At 36.1% G+C, this 21,178-nt stretch overlaps 2 protein-coding genes across 7 annotated transcripts in view; one reads left to right on the forward strand and one right to left on the reverse strand.

The window, feature by feature from the left end:
• Vn (membrane-bound neuregulin protein vein) overlaps positions 1 to 21,178 on the forward strand; it is a 343,620-nt gene that overhangs the window by 173,487 nt on the left and 148,955 nt on the right. For all 4 annotated transcript variants that reach the window (XM_083051778.1, XM_083051779.1, XM_083051777.1 and 1 more), the window contains exon 2: positions 4,922 to 5,084. In XM_083051778.1, coding sequence (XP_082907904.1) covers positions 4,922 to 5,084 — 163 coding nt within the window. The remainder of the gene's footprint in view (positions 1 to 4,921; positions 5,085 to 21,178) is intronic.
• Positions 1 to 21,178, reverse strand: part of LOC145943885 (uncharacterized) — a 320,534-nt gene that overhangs the window by 128,246 nt on the left and 171,110 nt on the right. Inside the window, exons 5-6 of one of the 3 annotated variants that reach the window (XR_014426591.1) lie at positions 19,581 to 19,806; positions 19,405 to 19,448 (exon numbers count right to left, since the gene is read on the reverse strand). Coding sequence is in view for 1 of the 3 variants with exons in the window: in XM_083051785.1 (XP_082907911.1) it covers positions 19,803 to 19,806 (4 nt within the window). In the remaining 2 variants the exon portion in view is untranslated. Of the gene's footprint in view, positions 1 to 19,404; positions 19,449 to 19,580; positions 19,807 to 21,178 lie in introns of those variants that run through there. The other 2 variants (XR_014426592.1, XM_083051785.1) reach the window with 2 other exon arrangements.

Consider the following 21,178-nt stretch of genomic DNA (forward strand, 5'->3'; position numbering starts at 1 on the left):
CCATCCGATCGTATATAGATGCATATCGTTCGATTTTTTATTGTTATTATTTTATTGTATTTATTATTTTATTATCCATCATATATGACAAGGTGTGGTATTAATATTTTCAATTTTTCAACTTTCAATCATTTAACCAAAAATCTTTGATCCGTATTTTACACCATATATTGAATAAAATTTAAATTTTGTTGTTTCAAATATGTTATATTTTTATACGTTACGATTTTTATACTTTAATAATTATTTTTAGTTCTATAAATATTTCTAATATCAAGAAATTAATTTTTTCTGTTCTATATTATTTATAATTTATATTACAATAAACAAGGCATCACAATTATTTCTGCTATTTATTCTTCTATAAATCATCGATAGATCATTCGCGATTCGCCAAATAATTGGTATTGTATGGGTGTGCATGGGCGAATATAGGTAGTCGGTTGATAACGAATAGAGAGAGCCGGGAATCAGACGCAAAATCCTCTTCCCTCCGAAGTGAATTTCAGATACCGCGTCGGCCGCAGCCGACCGATCAGTTTCCGCCCCGCTTTCATCGAGAGACGCGCAAAAGCACTTCCGGCCTGGACGGAATGGAGCGCGAATACCGCCGCGCAACTTAATCCGGTTTTAATACCGCGCGCGCAAAAATACGGCGAGTGTTAACGAGAAGAGGAGCATTATACAAATTTCGCCCCGATCGCCCGTTTATCGTTGCAACTGATAAATACGCATCGGCGCGACACTATTGTAAGTGCATTACGGCGTTTTTTTTTTTTTTTTTCGACATTACTCTCGTGCACCTCTCCCTTTCGGACCATTTCTTTTTCCACTGATTCGCATTCCGAAAAATATTTCCTCCAGCATTATTCACAATTGCACGAGACGAAAGCGATATAATGAATCAAATTTTGAGATACAATAAATTTAACTCTGCTCTTTTGATTTTATTGAAATCGAATTAAAAAACATATTTATAAGAGTCTATTTGAAATCAAGCATGGGAAAAATGTCTACAGAATATAAATGGACTCGTAGTTAATTAAAGTAAAACGCAGGATTTGCGAGATGTAATGTATGGCAGAGATTTTCCAAATTTATATATATAATATATATGTGCACATTACATTATGTCTATAAAATATTAATTTATTATCCATATATCCACATAAAACTTGTCATATTATCACTTATGTAAAATATATTATACTTTATGAAACACATTAATCCTATCGTCCAAGATAAAATATTCTATATTGAAATTTAATTTTGCGACGGTATATATTATAAAGGCAGCAAACTTGAACACGTGACAGATTGAAATTAATTATATCGGATATAAAAAAAAATATCGCTGCGCGCAAGTGTGGATCAACGATGAGGATTAAAGAGAGAATAATAAAACCGCGCTATATAATTCCATTTAATTTCAAGCATCAATAGCATTTTGCTGATAAAACATATTCTTTCAATCGTCAAGTTTATTGGCAATATTCCCTTTATTCGCGTATCGTTTCTTTCTTTTCTATCTCAGAATCGTGCCAACATCGCTTCACACAAAGGGGGAAAGCGCCTATTCGACGGCACGCGAATAAAAAGCGGCAGGGAAATCTCTGTCTTTGAACAAGGATTCGATAACACAGTTTGTCGCTAAGGGACATTGACAACCGCCGGCAGACTGCGCGCCGTCTGGCTCTGCGCCGATCGAATCACTGAATCTACGTCTGAAAAATCCGCGCACGAGTCGCGCTAGACATTCGTTCGCGTTTTTCACCTTCCGTCGTCTTATTCCGTATTGCTAAATTGAGAATTTATTTTTTCAATAAGGATCCCGCGAAAAACCAAAATTATTCTCCGTCCTGCAGAGCAGAATAGAAAAAAATGCCAAAATAGATCAATTTCTCGTTTCTGTAATCATTTGTATAAACGATAAGTTCTAATGATTTAATATTCGGTAGCTCTCGCGAACAATTTCATCTGTCCAAAAAAATGATCGAGCTAGGAGAATGACGTTTCGCGTCGCGACGCCTAGTAAACTTCGCGGTTTCATAATACTCTCTGCACATTTCATATGTCGCAAATGTTTGTGTTATGCTGCGCATCGGGCGATATATTAAACGCTGTAGGCGTTTTCCGTATAGCGTCAAGGATAATCAGGTCGGACCGTGTTTTCGATAAACTTTACCATGACGCAATTAACCCGCATGGTTTTCAGTCGCGGCGTGATATATTCGTCGAGCAAATAGTAGTTGTAAAGTGTTCAACTATCGTATGAGAGAAAGAGAGAGACAATCGAGAATAAATGACGGATTTACTTAAATCTTACACGCGTCAGATATATTATAATCTATCGAGAATCGAACGTAATTAAATATGACGAGTCTGTTAATTATTTTAATATAATATAATGATTTTAATATAATGTAATATAAAGAAATGATAATATGCTCTCGCGTTTGAAGAGCGGTATTATTACCTTATAATTATCGCTAAAGTAAATATAAATTTGCATTGCATGATGATATAATGATAATTATATAATTTGTATAATTTTGTATAATTATTGATTCACATTTTTATTTTATCACGATTACTTCGTCACTCGAGATTGATTATATGTTCGCGATATCACTGACGCAGAAATATCGTTTTCAATACAAAGATATTTCTCGTTCTCCTCCGACGAGTTAAATCAAAGGAATTGTAGGCGTGTCGTGTTCCAATTAAGTGAAGAATCTGTTATGCAAATCGAGCGCTATCGATTACAGCTGTGCGACGAAGCGCCACGATGAATTTAAGACAAATATCCGTGCAACGAGGACAAAAGGGAAGAAAGGGAAAGGAAAGAGAGCGTGTAACTTGAATTTCTCGAGATAATAGCTATTTTAAGCTCAATGCGTTTAAAGCAGCTGAAACGCAGTATATTTTAGGAAACAGGCATCTGTGCTTGTTTGTTGTAAATAAATTGTTACAGAAGATCAACATCATGTTGTTTTCTCTACTTAGTCAACGACGTTTGACTTGGAGGAAACTCGAGCGGTTTGAAACTTACTTCTACGTGTGTCCGCGACACGCGAGGTGAGACCCTTCAAGGTGTTTTCGAATCGCGCTATCGATCCGTATGTGTATGTGTGTGAGAGAGACGATCGATACTTTAATTATCCGTCGATCGATTAACATTTACGTCAACGGGATGAACGATAGCGAGGTCAAGCGGTCAGCTTTGGTCAAAAAGCGTTGTGCTTTATTTCCGTTCAATTTCTCAAACCGCGCATCTGCGAAACGACATCAGTTTTATTTACACGCGACACGCGGGGGGAAAAACGGAATTTGCGGCGAATGGGATTGCCGTATGCACGTGAAAACATAATAAATCAAACGAGGGTGGCGACGTCCCGCGCCGCGCAGAGTCTGACAAAGAAATCTTTGCTAACGGCGCCTTATTATCATTCCCTGTCATGCGACATGAATATAATGGACGAGAGCTCATTGAACGTTGTATTTTCACCAGGAATTCCACATCGTTCCTTTGGAAAATCACGCGATCTCGAGAGGGGGGGAAATGGAACGGGAGTATCGTCCTGCGTTTTTATTAACGCAAATCTTCCTCTTCATTTATACCCGATATCCGACTGTCGAGTCATTTTGTTTCGCGTGATCATATTTTATAGCGGAAAAAAATTATATGAGATCTCATACGAGATGTCACGAGAAGTCCCTCCTTTTATTCATTTGGAAATATGTGTGCAGTGTGATTGTGTGATTGTATGTATATGAGTGTACGTACATGAGTGTGTTAAACTTGAAGTATAATTTTTCTTAAAGTATAGAGATAATAATAATTTATGGCTTAAACTTTAAACGAGAAACGTGTGATTAAATAACGAAACTTCACTCTTTATTTAATTTTAAATAGGATCGGATACAACTAGATTTTAATTTTACGTTTTGTTACCAAAATAATCATTTACCTAGCGATCAATCATCCAACTAAAAAAAAAAACTTTGTCTCGTTAATTTTTATCTTATCAATAGACACGCAAAAGGTATAGAAAATATTATAAGTAGGTGAGGATTTAGTTATAAATCAAATGTTCGTGAAATTATTCGACATATATCACATATAGAAATTTTCCCACATTTACGATTCTAATAAATACGAATATTCTAATAATATTCGCATTTGCACTCGAATACATATCTGTTTAACGTCAGTTAAGTATATATATGCTGTATGCGTCTATCCAAGAAAAATATATCCGTAACGCGAATTCCCGCATATTCGCGCATGTCTGTGCCGTGCACAAGTGTAGATTTCCCCGCGGATCGTTTTTACACCCGCATTCTGGAGTAACGAAATAGTGAATTGATACTCGATAGCCAAGCTATCGATATGCCGTTCGGCCTCTGGCCGAAATGCGATACGGCAGCCTTTGCCAAAACCGGACGGATAACCGTATCCGGTTGTCGAAAGGAAGAGCTTCTTCTGCAGTATACGATCTGCCTAAAAACGCGCCGCGTCCGTTATTTTTCCATTTCGCTCGCAAACACGAGCCTAGACGCGTCATCCGCGCTCGAGGAACTTCAAAATAAATTTTTTTTTACCTTATGTTTACATAAAATCTTCGCGTCAAAAAAATAAAGAGAATTGTCAAAGAATTGTTAAAAGATTTCTATATCATCCGCATGTGAAATTGTTTTAACAGTCAATAAATGTTCTTCTTAATCTCGAAGCTTTAATGAATGTAAAATAAATGTTATTAATTACTGTACAAGTGTCTCATATTGAGAACACAATGGAGAGTCTGAATATGCATTAACCCAAATATTGCGCGAGTTAATTAAGTAATAATTGCCTGATATCGAACGAACGCGCCAACATGCAACACGGCGTTAACGAGATTCCAACTTTTGATTTCAGTGCGAGAAGTTACGTTGTCCGAACTCAGGGACTCGATAGCGAGGTTACGGGAGAGAGTGAAGCTAGTATGCAGGACGAGGGGCTCGCCGCCCCCGAGAGTGCACTGGTTGAAGGACGGTGTACCGCTGCACCCCCGAAGAGGCCTCAGGATTCAGCACAAACGGTGAGCCCAACCGAGAGACTTTACCATTAACCGCGTATTCGCTTCTCTCTTCATCTCTCCCTCTATTTTCCCTCTACCCTCCCCTGGACGTCAGCTTTCGGCAACGGCACACCCCGTAATAACACATCGGGGCAAACTACTCAGACAACGCGCAGTTAATTCTAGATATCCGCTACAGAGCCCGAGAGTACGTTGTTCCCGTCCAACTCTAAGCGCTATCGATATACATACTGTTAGACGCCCGCCTCGAGGATCGTTTCCGTAATCATTATTAGACAGAACGAGACGGATTTGATATCCAGGATTCTCAGCTTCAGCGATTTCAGATACGTCTACGTTACATAGTGATGTAAAACGTAGCGTGATTATTTATAATTTATTCACACGAGGACGTAAACTTATTTAATCATTTAGTGACATGAAAAAATGAATTTGCATTTAATATCGTCGCAATACAATCGTTGCAATTACTTTTTAATTAAACTCGAAAAAAATTCGAAAAAATTTCCAAATTAATGAAGTTTAATATTGTACAAAAAAATATCATTATATAATTTTATATCATTTCGACGTGTACGTAATGCCGGACGAAGAATGTCTTGGAACAGCGTAAGATACGAGTTGTAAGACACGACAGTTTCGGAAACTACGAGAGAGAGAGTTAAAGCGCAGGAAGGGGGGAAGGCAATGTGTGCTTTTCTCATAGCTCGATGGATTTTAACGAGCCCTCGAATTGCGAGTTCAGTGTCGTGCGCGACAACTTTGCTCGCGATTTAGCAATCTCGAAAACAGCGCGCGTCCTATTCTCGCACACTTAGTCGGATGAAACGAAAAAAAAAGAAAAAAAGGAACAGTCACCGTAAAAATTGCGACACGTGGAAAAAACTTTGCGAAATGTGCGACATATGAACGTTTCAGCTTCTCTCATCGCGCTATTTTTAATAGGAACTAAAAATTAATTTTTATTTTTACGTTTTATTAGATATTAAAGGGTATCTCGTAATCGAGACTGGTCTAAATTTATCATATGTGCTCCTTTTTTTCGCAATTGTGCAACTTGAAAGATAATAAATATTCAGCATGCTGAGAACACAAAATTAGTGTTCCGTAAATATTATCAATTATTTAATTATATAATATTACAATTAAGAATTGCAATCATTTACATAAAGTTTTCTCCTTCTCGCATGAAAATATTAAAATTACACAATATCGCTAATAATTTTTTGCTAAAAAGCTTGAAAATAATTGTTTAGGATAGGACGCTTATTTATTTAGCTATTGCTTCGCGCAATAAAAAATGCTTATGTGTGTTGCTTCCGGATTTACGATAACAGGCCTTGGAAGCTATAAAATAAATTTTGTCACTTGCAAATCAATCGGAATCGTGCTCAACAAGTGCGAGAAAACACATCCCGTGACGCGAATGTAATTGCTGCTGCAGAATGCAACATCTGTTTGCAATCAATCATGATATTAGCTGAAGTTCATTGCGCGATGTTTTTTATCAATCATCACGAGCAAGCTCGACATAATCGCCTACATATGTCTGCTTTTGATTCATTATACGACATTTAATTACAATCATCGAGCGCGAGTTTAACGTTAAAAAGAAAAAATCCCGCGGATCTTTATAAATAGATTAAAGCTTTTTCCCGATTCATAAAATCACGCTATCTTACGCTATCTTCGTGCTTCATTTTTTTCGCTTTTTATTCGCGTCAGCTTCCCTTTTTATGAAAGTCTTATAATACACATCACATTTTTCCTGGATGCTTTGCGAGACATCGATTTTGTATTTCGCGAATATGATGATGAATAACGTTTATAAAAATTTGTTTATTATTTGTTTCCCCTTACACAAGTATCTGTCTCGTTAACGTATACATGAGCGATCAATCATCATGAAATTTAATTATGATTGGTGCGCGCACATTGGTTGTGCACTCTGATTTACATTACTTATCGATAGTAGCTGATATTATAAAACATATTCGCCTCGAAAATGGCACCGTAAAAGATGCATTTTTTTTTTTTTTTTTTATAATTCTGAAACGTACAGATTTGAAGAAAATATTATTTGTTATATTTATATCCCCACACAAAAGAAACTCTTATAAGGCGCCTCTCTCAGGTACAACTACAGCGTGTTTCATGGCAGAAAATTCTATCTCATATTAGGCTCTATATATTTCCGCGGGCGGAGTGAGAACTTTTAACGAAAAGAAAATAAATTGAGAGGGTATCCAGCCGCGATCGACGCTTCCGTAAGGCGCCGCTCTGTCCGAGGGAAAAGAGAGAGAAAGAGAGGCTAGAGGACGAGAGGAGAATTTCGATTCGGGAAACTCGCCGGGGAGCTCTCCAGCTACTTCTCGTCGACCATAATCTCGGGCGTGCCATAAATTTGTTTAGCGCGATGCACTTTTCCTCAGCGCGTAAGTCTCGGAATAATCTCGGAGCGGCCCATAAATTCGCCACCTCCGCCACCGGCACTAGCCTTTCTCGCTCGGACCACCCGTTATATTCCGGCCTCTATAGAAACGGACCTTCGCCGTGAAGGTGAAAAGCCCGCCGCTTCTGGAGTTCTCTCTCTTAACGCGTGTGATCTCGCTCTGGAAACGACAAGGTGCTTTGTAGATCTCTCACGTCTACTCGCCGGCTCTCCTCATATTCGTCACACTCAATGTTTAAAATTTATCTCTCTTCCTCTCTTCTCTCTCTCTCTCGCGTAGGATATAATTTATTAATTTAATACAGACAGATGTAACAAAAATTTTTATAACGTAAATTTTGTATGTGATCATTGTCCATTTTACGATCATACAATTTTCAAATAAATCCTTATCGCTCATTTTATGCGACAAATTATTTCTTAAATATCTCAACGCGTATTTTTCTCTATACCTTATCTTAAGATATCTTGCAACACGCCGTAGCTTGTAAAAATCAGAAAGACACTGTTATAAAAAGACGTGCGAGAAGATGTGTTTCCGTAAAGCAGTGATTCTTAACGAGAGGCTCACGTAATCTTTTGGAGTTTACAAAGTACTTCTTCTAGAGATTTAAATTTTTTAAGAATATAAATTATTACACACGCAAAATTAATTTTTATTGATATGCTACATATCAATTTTCAAGAAGTTTTCAAAATTCAAGATATAAATTGAACGAACGAAAGCGTGAAGAACCGCTGCTACGTTGGAAGAAAGAGGGGCAGGTTCGATGATTCGTAAACACATTCTCGTTCATGTCGCACTTCGCTCCTCGATCTTACGACGTCGTACCGATCGTGTCACCTGTGCCGAGAATATTTTCCGCCATAATTTTCAATTACTGCCTTCGCAACGAGAGACGATCGGGGTACCGCGAACGCGCTGTCAATGTCATTCGGCTCGTAATCGTTACCGGATAACAACCGCGTGTGTCGTAAAATCGAACGTGTCCGCGCTATTTGATACGCGAGAGAGTCATATGCCCGCGAAACTTCCTTCTCGCCTCCGCCTCGCATCAGCGACGCAAACGTCGACGTAAAACTGTCATCCGCCGCTTAAACTTGTCTAGACTGGGCGGCGTGTATTTTATAGACGATATAGTCCCGCCAGGCGCGGAAATATATTCTCCTGGCCTTTGGTCCATGCGATACATCGGTAAATCTCTTTCTATCTCTCTTATTCATCTTCTATTTTCTCCTATTCTCTCTCCGATCGTTTCCGCGCACTGTTTCGTTTGGTAGAAATTGCCGTCACCTTTGTCGAACGAGTGAGAAAAATATTGGAATTTCGAGTGACGAACGCCGACGCTTGGCTCGAAAATAAACTCGTAATCTTGTCAAATCATCGACGCAATATATAAAACAAAGCAGATATACGAGGGTGTCAAAAGACACGAGTCTTCTATTCGTTTAGCTTCGAGAATAAAATAGAGACGACAGGCCCATGTTTCTGTTTTCGAAATACTGTCCGGGGAAGATATACTTCCCGTGGGAAATTGAATTTTTATATGTAGCAACTGTGTCATATTTTTATTTCCTAAAACTCACGTGAAGAATATAAATACACTCTTGTATTTTGTACATTCAAGAATAAATTGGAGAATAAATAGGAGAATTGAGAAGCTGCTGCACAAAAAGACCAAAGATGGCAGCGACATGAAATCTAATTTGAATAAAAATTCTGAAAAAAATCCCTCCAACAAATTTTTTAAATATTATTAAAAAAAAACAATAACCCTCCCTGGACCTTTCCCTGGTCCTTACGCATAAAGAAAGTAATAAGTAGAAATGCAGCAAATTAATCAAACTTGAATCATAAAGCTGTTGCATCAAAACGTAGGTAGCTCGCAATCGCGCATAACACTATGCGAACATTGATAAGAGCTCCTTTTCGTAGCGATAACGTTTGAATATAAGCTTCAGGGTAGTATTGAAACCAGAAATCTGGCGGCGTTTCTTACGCGGGAACTTAATGATTTCCACGAAATTAACCCTGAGACATCGTAAGATCGCGACGTTAATGCCATTACATTCGCAAATCGAATTTCGTATCCTCAGATCGCAATTCAACCCATGCGAATCGAAACCTCTCGAGAGGACCAGCCAGCATTCGCGATGCTGCATTCGCAGGGGTTTGCAGCATTTCGCTTTGACCATCGGGGGAAGTAGCTTTGATGTCGCGTGTAATGGAGTTTTACGTCGCAGTAAGGAACGGAGGGAAAACTTTACGCGCGCTGCGGCGAAAAGAGAGGAAAAATCGGAAAAGGAAAAATCACGGGGTGTTCGAGAGCAAGTTTCTTTACGAGGGATCTTTGGCGCAACTTTTCTGTTCCTTTGAGCTCCTAATCTGTCCCTTACTATCGCGTCGCGCAATTAGCTTGAAAGCCCGCCCGGCGAAAATTCCGACAAGAAGGGAATTCGAATTAAGTTATATGCGAATCGAAATTTGCCACGCGATAGATATCGCTGTGCGAGTAGAAGAGAGGATAAAGATGGAGAAATGAATAATAGTAGTAAAAGTAAAAAATTGAATGAAAAATTTATAAAGAAATTGTATGTAAAGAAATATTTTATAGATATACGCAGGTAAAACATTTTAAAACAAGAATTTCTTCTCCATATACGTAAATTTTTTTATGCTTCTATCTATTCTTCTACATAGAAAAGCTATTATTTTGTTTTAATTTATTCTCTTTAGCATGATATATACATATATTCCGAAATAATAATCTGAACGTAGAAAGGCAAGTCCATAATATTTTCCGGTCTATTTAAAGTTTAACGATTGCGCCAGAACGTATGCACTTGTAAAGTTAACATAAAGAACGGGCTCGACTCTCGTAATAGCAATATTATTAAATCATTACATTATGTAACTTTCGCAAGAGACCAGACGGACGTTGCGCAATTACCTAACGCCAAATTGACACAGACACGATGCGGCAGCGGTATCAAAGGACGCGATCGGTTGAAATTAGAGCGTCGGCAACGGCGGAATTGCGGCGTGATCGGTGTAAACCAGACGCTCGCGGGAAGTCCCGCGCGACGGTGGCAATATCCGCAGATAATTGTTATTAGTACATAATTAATCGCTCGACGCACAGCGACAAAGTCGGCCCTCCCTGATACGCAGGAAGACGCGCGTTCGGCTTTTGATCGATGCGCGCGTGCGCTTATCGTCCCGCGCTTGATAATTATCCCGGAATTATCCGCTGTGGTTTATTATATCCGACCGCGGTATAGTTATCTCACGAATTTGACATCCGCCGAGTATCGTTATTGGGTGTAAGCTCGCTGTCGAAAATGTATTACGCGACAGCATTAGGATCGTCATATCGGGAGACATTTGTTATTTTGCGAGAAAAATTTGAGAAAAAATAAATAAATTGATGAAAAGAGATTATTTATCCGTCGAAGATCTGTATCCGTCTCTTAGAATACTGTAGATTATGTCAAAAAATATTATAGTTTACAAGAAAGTACAAATTGACGTATGTCGGATCTAACACGGAGTTATTCTACTTCGAAAGGTACTAATTTGTTATTTCGCGAGAAAAATTTGAGAAAAAATAAATAAATCGATGAAAAGGGATTATTCATTCGTCGAAGATCTGTATCCGTCTTAGAATACTGTAGAATTATGTCAAAAAATATTATAATTTACAGGAAAGTACAAATTGACGTATGTCGGATCTAACACGGAGTTATTCTACTTCGAAAGGTACTAAAGTTAGATATATATCAAATAAAAATTATATTTTAAAATAGAGACATGAGAAATTAACTGTGCATTTTAGAAGTCTCGTCAAAAAGTTATTAATTTATACAAATGTTTATTAAAAAATTTATATTTAACAATATTTATGATAATCCATAAGGAAAATTTTAAACTAAAATTTCGACGAAAGCAACTGTCAGAAATTGCAAAATTACACGAGTGTAATCGGATAGAAATTTCTGAATGGAACGTACAGCTTCCTCCAGGAAATCTGGTATCGAACATTTTAAGCTACGTCAGTCGGGGCGAATGAACGATTGAGGAGAAACAATCGAGTTTATTCTGTATCGTATTTCCGTCCTTTCCGCGCGATATCCAGTAATATTTGAGAAAAAAACATTCGCGGAGCACGGAGATAGAAATAACCGAGGGATAAAGAGAGAGGATGAGGACAAAACGACGAAACTATCGGCCGAGATCTATGTCAATGCGAAGACGAGGAGCGAGAAAGTTGTTTGAGGAAACGCCTTCGAATCGGCGATGTCGCGCGTTGATTGCGGACGAAAGAGAGCGCGAGGCACGAAAAAAGTAAAACGGAAAGTTCTTCACGACTTCCGCGGACGGAATCGGTCGGTCCGGGGGACGAGGACGGGGACTCGTTTCTGTCCGGAGGACCCTCGACTGACTTCATCGAGATAGCGAAGTACCGTTACGCGGTAATGGCGTGAACGGAAGAGAGATTTCCCTAGGTGCGAGTAGTCATCGTCGTCGGGCATCGAATACCAAGACTGTCGCGGATATGCATATACCGGATGGGCTGTCGCGGAATAAAACGCGCAAATGGCGAAATAAAAACGCGACACGAAACGGAAGAAGGGACATGGTTTTGGCTCTCGATTAATATTCTCTCAATGTAATGATGAAATAAAATTATACAGACGTATGAAATCTAATAGATTCGAAAAAAAACATGCTAGAAATAAGTGAATTAAAAATAATTCAGTTTGTGCAAAATCAAATTTCCAATTTTTGGGAGATTATTTTTAAAATAAATTGCTTGAATTTTAATCTATATCTTTTTTTACAGTTAATAAATTGGTATCGGTTAGCAATATAATTAAATAACGAATGTGGAACGAGCGCGGAAATAAAGTTTATATTACATGATTTAATTATCAGTACTCAGTACGTATTTATCTCTTTTTTATTCTCCATTATCATGAATATTAAAATGGATAAATAAGGAAACGCAGAAAGGAAATTAACAGATATTTAAGCCAAATCTCTGATTAATTAATGTAATTTCACCAAATGAAAAATAATACTTTTATCTTATTTTTCTTTAATCAACTTATTTCTTGCAGAATATTATCGAAGAGGGTTTTATCGGAAAAAGTTTCAAGTATAATTTATATCTCTTTTATAAAAAAAAAAAAAACGTAAAAATATATTTATACATTTTTAATTATTTAAATTATTTTTTTTACATCATACTAATATCATGGTAACATATTTTTAAATACCGAATGTAGTATAACATTGAATAAGTTCTCCATGTCTCATTTTGTTTATTAAAAATAATATAGCTGACAAATCTACATTTCTACATAACATTTTTTATTAAAATTATATAGATTAACATTTTTAATCAATCCAAATAAAAAGCCATAGAGATTATTTGCCTCCGAATAAAAAAACATTACCGATCAGTTAATTAAATGTCACTCAAATTCTTATGAAAAACGAGCAAGCTGGAATAGGACGAAGAATGTCATGTAAATTCGCAGCCTTGAAATTCGATATCCTTAACCAACTCGCCATTTTCTCATTAACGATCGGTATATTGGTATCGGATTTCCACTAACACTAATTAACACTATACTCATGCAGTGTTATGCTGTCTAATGCGTTGTAGTTCATTATGTGATTGGCTGATTGCAAAACACATTTACCGTTTCCTCTCTGTCTCTCTCTTTCTTTCTCTCTTCTATCACATCCGCGAATACGTAATATTATTTTAATAGATTGTCTATGTCTGTAATTTTTTAAAACACGGCTAATGAATGTCTTTCAATTATAAAAACCTACAGTATGAAGAAAAATATGAACTCATTACGCGCGCGTTTTGATTGTCATTATATATGAAAATATCGTTCCATTTTAAATTAACATTTAAATTTTTAACAAGGCGTTTTTATCCGGGAGGAACAATTTAAATTCTCGGATTTATGGCGCTTTCGAGCCGGTCGATTCATTAGCTTTGACATCCGTCAATCAGGTAATGCAGCTGCGTATATGAAAATTTTAATGAGCCAATTTTAATTATTTTCCCCCATTTTCTCGTCCTCTTTACTTGGACTCCCATGGCGGTTAAACGGAATTTATCGACAGCTATCAAAGTTCCACGAAGTCGTGAAGCAATCCAATTTATAAGTTGTCAATGGCCGATAAATAACTCATGACAGGAAGCGGAATTAAGGCGACCAGGTTTTCCAGGCAACTTTGAAATTAAATTGATTAATTTCTAGCTAAAGATATATTATATATAATATAAACCATGCGCAGTAAATAATATATAACAAATAATAATAATTCCTTTATTTCTTTAAAAGATTTCTTTAAAAGACTTTATCTTTCAGATTTTTATTTAAGATAAATCGTAAAAAAGTACTAACGCTCCAAGCAATCAATCTTAATCGTTCATCTTAATATTATAAAACATTTTATTAGGACGTCCGTAGTAATATTTCAATTTTTTATCCATTTTCTATCCTAAAAGTAGGATAGTCTGACTTATGCCAATAGTATCAAGCATTAGTGATTTGTACGCTCTATACGAAACTGAGATCATTCGTTTATGCCGATATATTCGTTCCATTCTAAATCATCGATTTCTCGTAAAATGTATGCCAGTACGATAATCTCGTATTTGATCGCGACGTTATACATGCCGTGGGCGTGAGTCCATACATTGTACCACGTGGTTACGATAAGGCGGACATAAAGACTGTCTTTAGGTACGATTAGGTGGTAAAGGTGACTGCAATGGCGAACACTCTGACTTCCGCTGCGGATTATCGAACTCTGGCCTCGCTTTAGCCGTTTCTCGACGAGAGAAATACTTATTCATTTAAAACACCTCCCGATAATTCCCTTTCCTTCTCTCAAAGAACTACTGCTCGATAAAACTACGTGTAACGGTGGCATTAAATTATTATGTCGCGAAAAAAATGAACGAATTTTATTCGAATTAATTATTAAGAAAGTAAGTCGCAACTGAATAATCTCTCAGATATAGTCGTGATATAAAATGCAGTAAATCGCAGCAGCGCGTGAAATTAACTCGTTCTTATTATTTCACACATGTGATACGAATAAAATATTAGGATTGTGTACGCGAGTCGTAAATTTGTAGAAAAGATATTAATGGAGTAAAACATTCTCTGTGTAACGTATGTAACCAGCGGATGCCTCGAAAACGCACTCGAAATATCACGGAATTTACGTCGCGTGTGCAATAAGAAAAGTAGCTACATTAATTTCTGTGAAAAGGTATTTATAAGCGGATTTTGCTTTTTTCGCGCAAAACGAAGAAGTAACGTCATTGTTGCAGCTTTCGCGCGTCGTCATGCTACGGCAATTATTATCGGAATCGGCGATAATGGGGAAGAGAGAGAGGACATGACGAGAGGAGAAGAAGGGATACCTTGGAGGAAGACAAATCGCTCGCAATCCGCGCGCCGCACGAAAAATCGATGCTTCCGATACGATCTCGCTCCTATATATACGGTTAGGTGAATAAATCACTCGCCACGACTGCCTTTCCCTCCCGACGATCTGCACGTCGTGGAAGTACGTCCTCGTATTTTCCGTGTTTCCACTCACAAATCTCTTCCACTTCCATTCACGTTCCCGTTATCCCTCCCCGAAACGGAAGCGCCTCGGAAGAACTTATTCCTCCGCCATGGCCTGCCCCTTTTATGCCCTCCCCCGTTCGCCCTCTCCGCGTCTCGCCGTTACATCTCGAGCTATACTCTTTGTACGTACATACTTACGTTTCCTCGCCGACTTCCGCCGGTTAATCGCAGCGAGCACGAGGGCCGAGGAAGAATTGCCGGTAATAAAATGTTAATGGGTTAACGAATCCGACCGGTAGCCGAGTTTTCAGACAATCGGGGAAACAGCGCGCGCACGTCCTCGTCGTAAAATCGATGCTTCGAGCTGTGTAACCGTACAAGAATCCATAGAAACTTTTGATACGCGCATATTGGAATAAGTAGTTCGTATAAAAAGAAATCGCTACGAGCAAGAAGCAAGAAACGAATCACATGAAAATTTTAAAGTACCACTTAAAAAAAAAGGACTCGATATGCGCAAGTCTGCATTATTATTAATATTACGTAAAATGTAGATCACTCTCTGTCACGTCATTATAAACAAAATTTGTCTGTACTTTTGTGCGGGCAGAGCGCGTAATTGTAATTAATATTCATCAAGCCGCAGTCGCGAATATACGAAATTCATTAAATCGCGAGCGATGATAGAAATCCGATGGCGAAATAACGTGGTCATCGTATAATGATTTTCGCTACGAGATTTTCATGTCGAAGTAATGAATTTTCATATTTTCATCTCTGACGCTCATTAGCGCATTTGACGCAGTCGACACTTCAACTTTTAATTATAATTACGTAGACTGCTGGGATTGCTGGGATAAACAGCTTTTCAACCACGTTTATATACGGCGACGGATGTGTGTATAGGCGCCGCCGTCTGCTCGAAGGTCCAAGCATATAAAGCTTGGAAAATAATTCACGCGCGGAAAATTATTCGCGCTCTCTTCCGATGAATAATAATAATAATAACGACGACGAGTCGTACCTGTCCGATTAACGCTGCTAATTAATTTCCAGCGCATCAATAATTCTTTTGTCTGTCGCCATTCGCATGCGAGAAACGCACCGACACGTAGAGACGTTGCGTCGCGCAATAATTTTTCGATTCAACGATTCGCGCACAAAGACTCAGAATTGCGAAGGCGAAATTTTATCTGATATAGCGTCTCGATATTTCGCAGAGACGCTGCATTCTTTCGTCGGGAGACGCACTCGTAAAAACCGCGAATGCATCGCGAATGTCTCTTCCGATCCGCGCTCGTTATTTTCGCGATGCCTTTACGCTCGTCCGATCCACAAGCGAGACGCGGCTCTCTGCCGCGGTTAAAATAAATGCTCGTTGGCTCCCTTCGCTCCGGCCAAGCCGCGACGCCAATATTTGCCGGCAAATATCCAGAGGCAGAGGCGTTCAACGTGACCTGGAATTCGCCGAACAAGGAAATTGAAACTCTAGCGAGGGAGATGAGGCACAGGGTGAGCGCCACGACGCATCCGTCCGCTTGTTTCACGCTCGATTCGAGATCAGCGCAGATACCAGGATCGTTTGCCCTGGACCTGACTATGCGAGTATAGCGCGCGTGCAAAGCCGTTTGTGCCGAAAGCCGAAAGCCGTATAGTGATTTTCAATCACTCGTTTATCATACCGGTGTTTGTACCTCTACACCGAGAAACGAAAGATAGCGTGAACGAAATAATTCTGTTAAAAAAATATTTACGTTATTATTTCTATCGCGAATCTGATCAGTATTTTTGAATTTACGATAAATGAAAAACTAAGAGATAAAAACAAAAATTTTCGATATATTTTAATTTTAAAATCTCTTTTAATTTGTATTGCGATTAATTTTATATTATTTTATTGTTTTATTTATTATTAATTTTCTAAATATTTATTATTAATTTTTATTGCGTTATATATTAAGATATATCGAGATTTTAATAGTACATGTTCCTCCTATAGCAGTTAAAGGGCTAGGTAAATCACCTCAGTCACATTTTAATTTCTATTAATCACTTTATTTTCTATTCATTTTAATTTTTATTATTTCTATATAGAGTATCTTTATTTTATTATTAAAGAATTTTTAAATTATTATATCATATTATATTTAAGCGTAATATGTTTTATAAGCTGTATTAAGATTTGTCTGATCCAATATTGACTTGTTCTACTGCCAAGTGATAGTTTCACGCATGTACATAAAATAGTGAACATACGTTAAATTGAAAACGTGATAAAAAGTTATCATTAAAAAGATAAAACTCTTTGTTTTTATCATATTATATCACGCTTAAGATTTGTCTGATCTAACACGGACTTGTTCTACTGCCAAACGATAATGTCGCGCATGTACGTAAAATAGTAAACATACTTTAAATTAAAAACGTGATAAAAAGTTATCATTAAAAAGATAAAACTATTTATTTTTATCATATTATATCACGCTTAAGATTTGTCTGATCCAATATTGACTTGTTCTACTGCCAAGTGATAGTTTCACGCATGTACATAAAATAGTGAACATACGTTAAATTGAAAACGTGATAAAAAGTTATCATTAAAAAGATAAAACTCTTTGTTTTTATCATATTATATCACGCTTAAGATTTGTCTGATCTAACACGGACTTGTTCTACTGCCAAACGATAATGTCGCGCATGTACGTAAAATAGTAAACATACTTTAAATTAAAAACGTGATAAAAAGTTATCATTAAAAAGATAAAACTATTTATTTTTATCATATTATATCACGCTTAAGATTTGTCTGATCCAACACGGACTTGTTCTACTGCCAAACGATAATGTCGCGCATGTACGTAAAATAGTAAACATACTTTAAATTAAAAACGTGATAAAAAGTTATCATTAAAAAGATAAAACTCTTTGTTTTTATCATATTATATCACGCTTAAGATTTGTCTGATCCAACACGGACTTGTTCTACTGCCAAACGATAATGTCGCGCATGTACGTAAAATAGTAAACATACTTTAAATTAAAAACGTGATAAAAAGTTATCATTAAAAAGATAAAACTCTTTGTTTTTATCATATTATATCACGCTTAAGATTTGTCTGATCCAATATTGACTTGTTCTACTGTCAAACGATAATGTCGCGCATGTACATAAAATAGTAAACATACTTTAAATTAAAAACGTGATAAAAAGTTATCATTAAAAAGATAAAACTCTTTGTTTTTATCATATTATATCACGCTTAAGATTTGTCTGATCCAACACGGACTTGTTCTACTGCCAAACGATAATGTCGCGCATGTACGTAAAATAGTAAACATACTTTAAATTAAAAACGTGATAAAAAGTTATCATTAAAAAGATAAAACTCTTTGTTTTTATGATATTATATTACGCTTAAGATTTGTCTGATCCAACACAGACTTGTTCTACTGCCAAACAATAATGTCGCGCATGTACGTAAAATAGTAAACATACTTCAAATTAAAAACGTGATAAAAAATTCCCTTTCTAAAAAAGATATGTAAAGTCGATACTCGCATATATCGAAATTTATTGTTGTCGCTTTTCCGCGGTGCTCATTAGCTGTCAAGATTCACGTTGTGCGTTATATTCATAGCATCATAGAGGCTATCATCGCGAGGATTAGCAGTTTGACAGTTTGTTCAAAATAAAATTAAATAAAATAATAATATTAGTTTTAAATAATATGTTGTATGTATTATAACATATTATTTACAACATATATTTTACTATTTTAATATTTTTAACATATTATTATTTTAAAATTTAATTAGCAAATTAATGCTTGATTAATATTTTTTGACAGAAATCAGCTGACTAAACCGTTAATTTGCTGATTAAATTTTAAAATAATAATATGTTAAAAATATTAAAATAGCAATATGTTGTAAATAATATGTTATAATATACCTTATCCGCGATTAATATTTTTTGACAGAAACCAGCTGATAACTATCAAAAATATTAATCAAGTTTAAAGTATTATAACATATTATTTAAAACATTTTATTTTATTTAATTTTGAACAAATTGTCAAATTACTAACTTTCGCGACAGCCTCTCGATGCTATAAATATAACGCACAATGCGAATAGAGACAGTCAATAAGCATCGCGGAAAAGATGCAACAATATTGCGAGAATGGACTTAACATGCATTTTTAATAAAGGGATGTTATAATATTTTCTTAATCGAAATAAACAATCACTCACCGGTCCGTGCAATAGCGGAATTGTAGTACACAGCACACATTGTTCTGAAAACAAAATATTCAAATTATGTATATACATGTGTATGGGGGGTGTATGTGTGTGTACAGGTGTTTTGAAAGTCTAGAAACGGTTGAATATCTCAATGTAGTTTAGAAAAAAATGTTTTTAGGTTTTACCTCACAGTTGCCTCGTTGTCGCCCGAAGCCTCCTTCGGGCCTCCTCCTCCTCTCTTAGTTCATGGTAACACTCACGACACTCGCGAAAACACGAATAATTACGATTGTCCGACACTTTATACGGCACTCTCGACACGCGAAACTTTACACGGCACTCCCGACGCGTGACATTTTACACGGCACCTCCGACACGACGCGTGAATCGCACTCTGTATCGCAATGCTACCTGGAACAAATAAAATACATACATATATTAGAATAATCTTATTACTTCGCATTATAACATACACAATATAAATATGTAAGCTAGAATTAACGATAGATATATCCACGGGTCGCAACACATTCGCGCGCGCGAAAACAGATTAAGTTGGGTTATGTTGGCAAGAGATTTTGCATCGAATTTTTCGCGAAATATGCGTTTCGAACAATTACGACTACATATTAACGTTGAAATTATGATATGCGATTGATAAATATTACAATACAAAGGTTAGAAATCGTTTCTAACGATTATGCTTACTAATTAATCACAACTCGAACTGCCTGATACTCGCGGCGTTTCGGTAATGGCCGCTATTCTACTAACATCGGCAACTTCACTCTAATAGCGCGCGCGCGATACTATATACATGACTTAATATTAATAATATTAATTAATTAAAACTCGAAGGAGATTCGTTCGAAAAGATCTAGAAAGAAAAAATATTAATCGAGAATAATGTATTATAATATATTATTTACAACATATTATACTATTTTATAACTTTTATCATATTATTATTTTAAAATTTAATTAGCAAATTATAACATACACAATATAAATATAAATAGGTAAGCTAGAATATTTAATTAGCAAATTTTATTAATATTTTTTGACAGAAAAATCAGCTGATTAAGAGACATTGAAAGAGAGAATGTCTCTTTCTCCGCAATAATATTTTCTCTCTCGTATTCATAGAAATGTTTTCGAGATGTCTTGTGTATTTGAAGCTTGATTATTGTAAAAAATAATTAATTTGTTATATAATTAATTTGTTGTATAATAATTAATTTGGATAATTTGTCAGTGTATCTACCGAGCAATCACAACGTCTGATTAATGTCTTATATTACTACTGAAAAAAAATTAATTGAAGCTCTACATGACATATATGATTAAAGCGTCAGCTGATTAAAGCGTTAATTTTCTAATTAATTTTTAAAATAATGTTATAAAAATTAAAATAATATAATATGTATTAAATAATAGATTATATAATATTTTAAACTCGATTAATATTTTTGACAGTTATCAGCTGATTTCTGTCAAAAAATATTAATCGAGAATAAGATATTATAACATATTATTTACAACATATTACTATTTAAATTTTTTAACATATTATTATTTTAAAATTTAATTAGCACATTAACGCTCTAATCAGCTAATTTCTGTGAAAAAATATTAATCGAATTTAAACAAACTTTATATTATTTTTTTTTTAATATCATTTTTTAAACATAAAAGCGAAGAATGGCGCGCGCTTGTGTTGTACTAGTCATTAAAAAAATGAAACTTTGTTTTTATCATATTACATTACGCTTAAGATTTGTCT

Source organism: Prenolepis imparis, unplaced genomic scaffold (assembly GCF_030444845.1).
Source record: "Prenolepis imparis isolate NDT839.2.m4 unplaced genomic scaffold, iyPreImpa1.0 SCAF_12, whole genome shotgun sequence".
Lineage (NCBI taxonomy): Eukaryota > Metazoa > Arthropoda > Insecta > Hymenoptera > Formicidae > Prenolepis > Prenolepis imparis.